Source organism: Acanthopagrus latus, chromosome 21, assembly GCF_904848185.1.
Source record: "Acanthopagrus latus isolate v.2019 chromosome 21, fAcaLat1.1, whole genome shotgun sequence".
NCBI lineage: Eukaryota > Metazoa > Chordata > Actinopteri > Spariformes > Sparidae > Acanthopagrus > Acanthopagrus latus.
The window spans coordinates 11,452,419-11,462,820 of record NC_051059.1 but is presented as its reverse complement, the minus strand read 5'-3'; the positions used below and the strand labels follow the sequence as shown (position 1 = coordinate 11,462,820).

At 39.9% G+C, this 10,402-nt stretch overlaps 1 protein-coding gene across 1 annotated transcript; it reads right to left on the bottom strand.

The window, feature by feature from the left end:
* Window positions 1-191: 191 nt before the first annotated feature.
* Window positions 192-6,349, bottom strand: LOC119011253 (putative ferric-chelate reductase 1). The gene is made up of 7 exons (XM_037084216.1): window positions 6,252-6,349; window positions 5,411-5,511; window positions 4,458-4,664; window positions 3,182-3,292; window positions 2,657-2,798; window positions 1,533-1,676; window positions 192-813 (listed from the first exon to the last, which is right to left on the bottom strand). The coding sequence occupies exons 1-7, from the start codon at window positions 6,322-6,324 to the stop codon at window positions 761-763; spliced, it is 831 nt and encodes a 276-aa protein (XP_036940111.1). The 5' UTR covers window positions 6,325-6,349; the 3' UTR covers window positions 192-760.
* Between the last annotated feature and the right edge of the window lie 4,053 nt (window positions 6,350-10,402).

The window sequence follows — 10,402 nt, the reverse complement described above, 5'->3', positions numbered from 1 at the left end:
TGAAAATGTTGTTTACCGCGGTTTAATCTCCTGATGATCTAAAGTTTCAATAAATTTCCATGCTGGCAGCGAGTTCCGATGGCCAGGCGGGTGGTAACCGCACCCTCAGACTCAGTCAAATATGTTTAGATAGAAAACAAAGGCCCGACTATTAAGATGACGGCGCAAAAAAAACCACAGACGCCAACAAGTGAACAACAGCTTGACCTTTATTACTAGATTAGATGGAGCCCCTCAGGTCGTCCTTTTCAACAAATAATTTACAGTCATTACATACACATACATGTAAATATTAAAACGTATTAATAACTTTCCTGGCAGCAAAGATGCACAGAGCACTCAAGACATCCAGGTTGTTGGTTGATTGTCAGTCGAAGTTGGCTGCCAGGCTACAGCTCAAACTCGTTCCACCGAAGTCTGTATGTTTGCGAAAAAAGGCTTGTGGTGCCAGATCAACAGGTTTATTTTTACACAAGTGTGAGACAACCGTTTCAACACCACTTCCATGGCCATGCAAAGAAAAACATTAAATAATAGGTAACTAAAACCACAAGCAGTGTTTGCAAACAACATATCAATATCATGCTTTTTTTAACTTTTGAGCTTCATCTCAGGTACTAACATAGTGCAAAAGAGACTTTAAAAAGGTGAAAATAAGTTCAGTGTAAAACATTTTATAAACAGTTTGGCACTCTTGCGTAAATCCAGCGCATGAGCCGTCTTCATTATGTCCGACCGTCCTCAACTTCCTCTGGGACTTCTAGGCTCTGAGCATGAGGGGCACTGTGAGGACAGTCAGCAGGAGCAGCACAGCTGGAAGGGGGAAAAGACAAAAAAGCATTTATCTGAAAATGTTTGTTATCGAAAAGCTTGATTGTTCAGTGCTGTGGTGATTTTGTCACACAAAAATCTTCTCAGTGGCATTGGGCTCTGCAATATTTATGCCGCTACCCTCCATCAATAAAGCTTGAGGGCTACATCTCTTTTCCAGAGACATGCTCCTGGTACAATAATTATCAGGATATGTTAACAGTTTTCATTGGAATTATTTATTCAGGACAAAGCAGTTAAGATGAACGTTCCAAGTGATGTCTTTGGGTGCTCTAGTTTTACATATTTGTCTTATTAAGCTAATAAACATCCGTTCAATTCTAGAGGAATCTTGTGACCTGATTTCTTTATGTCTGCTTGCCTGCTTATTGTTACTATTGCTGATCTTGGCAACAGCAACTGATAAGACAATTTCCCCATCAAATTATGTACTCAGATGACTCACTTTGCACGACAGAAAGGATTTCTGTGTCAGTTTTTTCCCACAATTAGTACCAACTTGCATCTCCCCCACCCCCGAAGAACCTCAAATTAATTTACATGATATAATCACTATTATTTATGGCCCCTAGCAGTGCTTCCTGCAGGGCATCATACATCTTTCTGGACAACTTTCAAATAATTTCTTGGTGTCCTTTAATTGATGCACCTGATTTTTATCTCCCCATAGACATTACTGATGGCATTGTTGTGTTGTTTACCATGAGGGCGGTCAGCTCCGCTCATTGTTGTTGTGATGTTGCTGGGTGCGGTTGTGGGTGCGGTTGTAGCGGCGGTGTTGCTGTTCGGGTCTGCAACGTTCAGAGTGCCGCTGTCCAGGACAGTGTTGAATCTACCAAGAACACCTGAATAGTCAGGAGACAGAGCATTAGGAGGGTAGATGTTCTCATTGACAGCTGGGCAGCAGCGTAGCTTACTCACAAAAAAATGCATCAATTCACTTAATTAACGGATGAAATGTAATGTAAATCGGTATCAGTTTGAAAGAGAGAGCATCACCTAAATCCTTCTGTATCTCTGGAGTTTGTTTTAAAATCTCACCACACTTTGAGATGTGAGATTGAAAAACAGACTAGCGGGGTGTCCAAAGCTAACTCGCTAGCATTAGCTCCACAATAACTAGATAAAATAAATAGGGCTGTCAGCCGACTATTTGGATGAAGCAAACATGTAAAATTTTACTTTGGCTTACAAAGCTTAAGTTAATTAAATAAGTGATATACTATACTATTTAATTAAGTGAAAATTAAATTACTTTAAAACACAGTCCACACTTTGGGGAAGGTTTATCTACATTAAAACAAACTGAGTATCAAGGCTAGTTAGCCTAGCTTAGCTGTTGCTTTTAATTTCAGACAAAACACTCAAATTAAAATGCAACTACTTATTTCAGAGTAAGTAGGGTTTTTTTGTTTGTATTTTATTTTTTTTACTTCAGTGCACATTGACTGAAACTTTTTCACATTAATTCACTGATCTGGGGCTAGCCTCTATATCTCGCTACACTGTGACTACTTTGCTTGCTAGCTGCTAGCATGATATTAAGCTGTTAACTGGGATTAGTGCCAAAACTATGCAGTAGCACTTGGTAGTGATTTAAACTACCTAGTATATGTTTAATTTAAAAAGTCAGCTGTCCAGCCATATTTCACCTGGTTTTTGGGGAAAATGCTAATGCTAGGTTGTTTTTCCATTTATGGTCAGCCTTTCCATGCTCTGGGGGAAGTACCATATCATCAGCTACTATTTCTATTGGGCTACAGTATATCATGTTGTGAACCAACATTACACTATCCACAGTGAATGTTGATGTGTTTCCACTTACTTCCATCAAAAGTTCCATTCCCGAGGAGGACTTGGAAGGTTGTACTGTGACTGGTTCTGGTGCTGGTGGCGTTCACATTTGGGATGTCGTACTCGCACTTGATCACGTTGCCAACCACCATGCCTCGAATTTCTCTCACGATCTAATGACAGAAAGTAAGATACGATGGGAAGTGAAGTGAGATGGGAAGGGAATAGCACAATTTAAGCGAAAGATGTAAACGTGTAAATCTAGTTTCACCTCTCATCCAAAAGGCTTCTTCAATTTTTACAATCTGTGTCCCAAATTTGGTTGGTGCATTAATAAAACTGCATTAAATATCAGCATATTTGGATTTAGTTTTAATCAAAAGCAATTTTAAAAACCCAGATCTAATCATCTTTAAGTGCTTGTAAGCACATATATTAGATTTTATGCTCATCCATTGTTGACATAAACATGTAAATTTCCATATGCCTGAAGAATGTAAATTTAGTTAATGTGGTTTTTTAATCACTCCTCATGACAGTTAATTTGAGGCCTCACCGTCTCTACTGGAGAGAGCATCCCGTCAGGGTTGTTCCTGGTCATTGTCCGGAAGAAGAACGACCCATTGTTCGAGCTGTTCTGCGCACAGATGAACAGCGCGGTGATGCCCTGAGGAAAGAATTTGTGGTGAGACGATGAGAGGACTTCTTTAAAGTGAAGACATTAACAAACTGCAAAGTCATGCGCAGTCTCTTTGTTAGTGTTGGACATAAGTCAATAAAGTGATGCAACAGTCCAGACAACGGTAACAATTCCAGTTCTTCTTTGTTCCCCGTGAGCTCACCTGTGACCACTTTTGGAGCCGTTGTGCTTTATTTCTGAACTTCTGCTTCCCTGTTTGCACACTGTGAGTTCATGCCAAGGTATATGCCTCCACAAAGTCTATCATATTGCACGATATACTTTGTATGACAACCTGTTTGTCTAAGATAATCAGATTTCTGTCTGCAGCCACTGGGGACAAAATTCCACTGACTTTTTTTTTTTTTTTTTTTATAAGAAAAACTGAAACCCGCAGTGACCCAGATTCTGTAAAAAAAAAAGTAACCGGCTTGTAAACGATGTTTCTGTCCAGTTTGAACTTTTTACGTCCTTTTGTTTAGTCGACAGGACACTAGCAGCCTACAATCTTCACAGACTGAAGGCTTGAGCTGCTGTATTAATAACATACTATACTGATAGATGAAACTTGTTATTGTTGAAATAATCCCTGGTAATTTTCAATTTTGAGTAGCTACAGCAGTCAGCCAGACACCAGTCAAACACCGTTGCCGTCAAACATTAAGGAAAAATGGTCGGCTGCTTCATACTGATCATTACCAAAGTCAGGAGCTCTGGCAGAGAATGTCGACTATTGGTCAGTTTTTAATGGAACTTTCAGGTTCTTTTCATGAGCTCAACACATCACACATCAGGTCAATATGTGAGACGGCCATGTCGTGTTTAACCAGGTCTATAAAAGGTATCAATAAAGAAGGATGTCAATTCGCCCTTTGACGTGAGCTCGGACATGATAACAACTGGACATTATATAATATTTGCTCAGGTGTCATTAAGCCTCTCTCCTTTTAACATTAACATTACAGCCGATCTCTTCTGGACCGTCTGGCTTTGGGGAAGAGGCAGAAGTCCCATCAGGCTTTAACTTTCGCCGAACGAGCGCCCCTTTGTTGGTCGGGTCATTTGCTTTGGGACAACACACCGTATATTTGAGAAATGGGACAGTTATTTGTTCAACTGAGCAAGAGGATGTTTGAATAGTTGGGTTCGTTACCTCTGAGGCGTTCTGAGTCAGTCCCAGTGCGATGTATCCCATGGACTCTCCCCTGAGCTCGACGGACAGGATGGTGCCGTTGGGGGCCATCGGGGTGGAGGCGGTCAAAGACGCGAACAGACAGGTGCTGTTGGCAGCAGGGTCACAGTCATTTGGCGTCTCCACGCACAGTTTAGAGACGCCGCAGCCGTTGCGAGTGATGTTCACCTGGTAAAACACACAGTCGTTTAAACACCAAGTCACGAGAATAGACTGTCATGCAGAGATCTGTGAAAACTGACTTTGTGAGGGAGTGGCTGTTCCAAAAAAGAAAAAAAAGAGTTTGACTGAGTTATCAGAAAAACTTTTCTGTGGGTAATTGGGTAAAGGGTAGTGACACCAATTTTACGGTCAAGTTTCCATTAAACACACAGTATGTGATATCAGTGGCTAGTAGAACAAAACAAAGGACTTAGGCAGTGTGGAATCATGGAAGATGCTGACTTCCCGATCAAACATCCACCACCGCTGATGAAACTGACTCTGTTTTAAAGTTTTCATCACATTATATTTAGTTTACTTTGCCGACTTCCTCTCTGGCTCTCTACAGACAGTTAAAGTGACTGGTGACCAAATGAAATGTGCCGTTAGCTTGAATGAATACATCATGAGGGCATCGCCATTTCTTTCGACACTTTAATGCAGAAATGTTACATATTAAATCTTTAGCACAAGACGAGGAGTACAACTCAGCCAGGCAAAAGCTGTTAACTGAAGAAATATACTGTTGGTTTGCATTGTGGGAAATGTAGTTCCCAGCAGTTTCTGGGTCCTAAGACAAACTCTGGACGAGAAGTAAGAATATGTTTGCTGATTTTAAAGTAGTTTTTAAGCAAATGTTTTAGCTCTCCATTTAGATTACAAAGGTCATGGTGATATCTACACTGAGAGGATGAAAGATAAAGAAAACGAACCTCTGTATTATTGGCAAATGACAGATGAAACGTTCCTTGGACACCAGCGGCCATAAAGGCCATCAACGCTGAAACCAGCAGGATCAATCCTCGTTCCATTCCTGACGGGAAGGCACAGAGAGCGAACAGGAAATTTAGGGTCAATATTCAAACCAGACAAATAAGGTTTTGTATAGGCAAATCAACAACTTAACCATACTTAAACGTACAAGTTAGATTAGAATGTACATTATTAACAAGGTTTTTACAGCCGTGCATCCATAAATCCATGTAAGCCTACAAGAGTGCTGTGTCGAGTCTAAGGATAAAGAAAACCAACTCAAACCGCGTTCAAAACCAGAACACCTTTAGTGAAAACAAAAAAGATAACTCTATTATACTGTGTGTACCATAATGTGTAGTTCTTTTCTAGTGAAGGAATCAGAATCAGTACTCATTAAATCGGTCTCTCCTTCTTTACCAGGAGTTCGAGACAAAGGAGAACTTCAAAAGTGCCAAATTAAACAAAACAAAAAAGAACACAGGTCCAATTTCTGATTATTTGTACATCTGGATGTTTTAATTTTGTCGAGCAAGTTCACAGAAAAAAAATGGAAAATTTTAAATCATCCCATTTTGTGTAGTTCAAAAGAAAACGAGCTTCACTTTCGTCTTCTCTCAAATCACACAGCAACGTATTTATCCTTCCATTGATCTGGTTAGTAAAATGTTATGATAATAATAATAATGAAAAGTAATTTAACAATAATCACAATAAATAATAGTACAGACTCAGTTAATACTGAATACAAAAATGTGACTCGATCAAGTTTTTTTTCCTCCTTATTTCAGAGGGTCTTACCTGAGCTGTAGGTGTGAGATGTTGATGCGCGGGAATGTTCTCTGCTCAGCTGTCTCTGCTGCTCTGTGCGCATTTGATCCCTGAGGAGATTTAAGTCGGCTCATGTCAGCGCTGATGCTCAGAGGAGGGCGGGGTCTGCAGCATCCTGAGGGAGGGGGCGGGGCTTTGTGAAAATTCACCTGACCCACTACCTGACAGGAAGGTGTGCTCTCCCAGGAAGCTTTTTTTTTCTGGAAAATCTGCGGTTCACTGAAGTGGATGGCAGTTCTTCTCAATGCACATTTTGTTGTATCAACTATCTTGATGAGCAGCAGTGATGGAATGTAACTGATTTATACTGGCTGAACAAACTGAATAACACACTTCTCTTTGTCTTCACAACTGAACAAACTGGATGAACAAACTGACTTAAAGGATTAGAGGGCGACACAGATTCAGACTGTTTCACTTTGTTTATGTGTGGCGGACCCTGCCACCTTTTTCTAGCTTCAAACAGCATTCTGGGGATTTTATTTTCCCCTGAGAACTTCTTGTTTATTCAGTTATGGAAACGATATAATTGTGATGCTGAATTTCAGAGCCCCTTTAAGTACAATCTGAAAGAAATGACCAGCTGCTGAAAGTCACAAATAGAGTGCATGCAAATTAGCAGAAGAGGCACTAACTGCTACTAATTCAACTCTTTTCTGGAGCTTCCTAAGGTAGCTACCTGCCATTAGCTTTTTAGCTCAGTTAGCAGTGCAGCTAATGTCCCTAAGCTGACTTGAGCATCTGCTGCTTGGAGCGATTTAGGGGCCTCAGTGTTACAAAGCTGGCAACAGATCTGGGGTCAGCAGCTTCCATTTTTGCCAAAACATCACGTTTCTTCACGTTCTGTCGATCATTTGAGTTGTTTCTGAAGTTGTTTATGCAACGCTCACGTAGTAATTACATATTGGACCTTTAATTGGCAGTCTGATTTGATTTGGCATATTGTATCTTACTCACCTGGACAACTTGTAACTGATACTATAAAATGTCATCCATCACTGCTTCTCAGTCGCCCCTCCAGTGTCACCTGCTGACATGACGTCATAGCCGGCGTGACCACAAATACCAGACTGCTGGCTGTCACTCCTCAGGTTTTCAGGTGAAACCCTCGGAACATCGTGACCCAACATTCTTTTCCGCTCAGTAATCGGTTTCCTCTTTCCTAATCAGGAAGTTTTTTGTTTGCTGGCGACAGCTATGATCTCGCCCATCCCGCTCAGCAGTTTTTGAGCTGCGTGTCGTGGGGTTACTAAAAGTTATCAAGAGAGCTGCATCGATTTTTAATTAACAAACATTCAATGTGGATAGATTTGATTTTGACACGCTAAAATTGACAAGATTTAGGTGACTCCCCCCTGTTTTTCAATTCTATCGATGCTGAGAGCCTATATGAAACTATATTTAACCCTTTGTGAGACCTTCAACTCTCTCCTGAGACACAGACGGATCAGATTTCTTTTGTTGTCACCCGATCTTTTAAGCAGGGCGGACCCCTACCCAACAACAGGAGGTGACCCTCCAAAGTGAAGAATTAATTCCCTTAAAGACAAAGAAGAAGGACCCTGTCTTCACACTATCATTAGGGAAGAAACCTCCATTATCTGAGTTATTGTCAAAAAAAAGGTCAACAGCTGATTTAGATTGTTCCTACGGGAACTATGATTATGAAGGAGATGTTGAGAGAAGGAACCAGTATTTGGTTTACCTGAAACTCAATCTCAGAGTGAAACTCAGCTCGTCCACGGCTGCTCTTGTATTGTCTGGTGTACCTGAGCGAGCGGGTAATGGATTTATGTCCTCTAAACACAATATAAGGTGTCATCTGTGCTTATATAATTCAGTACAGAGCACCTGGTGTCACCTGCAGCGTGCAGTGAAACAATAGATGAGGAACTACAGCACTGCACCTTTTTGAATATTTCTGCGAATAGATCTCCATAAATCCAACCCACTGGACCTTTTGCAGCGATCAGTGCTGCTGTGGCTACTTACAAATTCACTACGCTACATATACCTCGCTTCTGCTTTTTCGACCTACCTGAGGAGATTCAGTAACTTCTCACACATCATGTCTTAAAAGCCACTTTAATAGACTTGCTTTTAGGAGATGTCCCCGTTTACACTGATTTTTCATTGCTCTTTTTATTCCTTCAAAAGTTTCATGGTTTTTTTTGTTTGCCTCTGATGTTAATTCTTCTCTTTCTAACCGTCCTGTGTGGCTTTTATGTGTTTACCGTTAACTCATCTTCAAATTTGATTCTTTTACAGTTCTTACTCCATTTTTTAAATCCTCTGATTTCGTCCCTGTATCGTCCATTATTGATTTTCTTCTTTTATCTCTTAATCTGCATCGCTTTTATCCTGTGATTTTGCCTGCCTCCTTTTTCTTGTAATTACTTATCACCATTTTGTGTTTGCTGTCTTGTTTTAACTTCTCCTTGGTCTAAGCTTCCTTGTTGAATGTTGAGTGTTTGTTCTGTATCAAGTTTCCTGCTTTTGCTTCTCTGTCACAGCACTTTGTAAAATTTGTTTCAAAAGGCATAAAACATAACGTAAGACAGTTTATTATTATTATTATTATTATTATTATTATTATTATTATTATTATTATTATTATTATTATTATTATTATTATTATTAAATGCTTATTTTGTGCTGTACCAGAAATACAATACAGTCATACTACTAATAATACCACTAATAATAACTTTATTCATATAGCACCTTTCATGCAAATGCGCAGGCCAAAACACTTCACAAAGACTGGATAAATGAATACACGATGATGAATACTAATAATACAAAACCTCAGAAATAACTGGTCAAAACAAGCAGCAATAACAAAATAACAACAGCTCATTTTAGTTATCGTGGCAGTGCATGTACAATAAATGGTTACAAAGTTTCAAAATCAAAGACACAATTTCAGATAGTGGAGCAACATGTGTAATACTAGCTGAAGTCGTGAGTCTCACAACACAACCCCGACCACCCACAAAGAGTTGACCGTTTCATGTATTCAATTCAAAAGTACATTTTGTTTTCATCTCTGATCTGTTTCCAAGTTTTCTGGGAGGAAAAATGTTAAATAAAATAAATGAATAAGTAAAGTCAGTTTTTCTTCTACCTGGACGAGAATTTAGAAAATCAACCAAATAGCTAAAAGCTCAAGAGGTAATAATTACGTGTCGATGACCCTCCCTTGACTTCACACATATCTGGCCCACATTCAGATTTCCTGACTCTGATGATGGAATACAGCGCTGAGTTGTCTGAGATGTGCTAACCTATCAAACGGGATCCATGAGACTACTGACGTGAAAATATCTGGCAGCGGCTCTTGAGTGTGTCTTGAGTAAATGTTATTCTTGGCAGGATGATTAAAAATAAACTCATTCAGAGCTACAAGAATATAATGATCAGCTGTTCATGTTAATAATGTGATGATGTGGAGCTTTCTTTGGTGACGGATCCAACTTGATGTTGTTTCAAATTGTTTGGCCTGTGCTCACCTTCGAGTTCAGCCGAGAGGCAGCTCCACCCTACAATATTGTCTCAGTGATGTAATATGCATAAAAAAAAAACATTTACATTTATGTTAAAACAGGTTTTGCTCATACTGATCCCTCAACAAACAGACTGCAGGGCTGTGCAGGTCTGATGTGTCCACGTCCATTGGCTCTCTGAGTAATCTGTTTGTTCTGTGGGTCTGGACTGTTTGACCAAAACATACACTTTAAGTAAGCTGTGACGAGCCCAGTGTGCGCGTCTGTCCGTGCCTTTTGTAAAGACAAAACAAACATGAAGAACGAGAGTGCAAAGAAACAGTACTGATACTAGAAAAAGCATTTCTTGAAGAAAATGGAGGTGGGTTTTTTACACAGCGTGATGGAAACCAGTCAATCTGTGTGTAATACTGAGCATTTTGGAATGTCACTCAAGTCATGATGTCTGTTTTTAAATGTGTACAAATGCTGTGCTATAAAAGAATGGCAATCTGTTTGCAAAAAATAGCAGGTAATGCTTAACACGTCACCTCCTTGACACCAGAATGTGAGCATTGTCACTGTTAGCATGTTAACATGCCAACACCAACGGTTCACAACTTTTTCTCTTGGAGG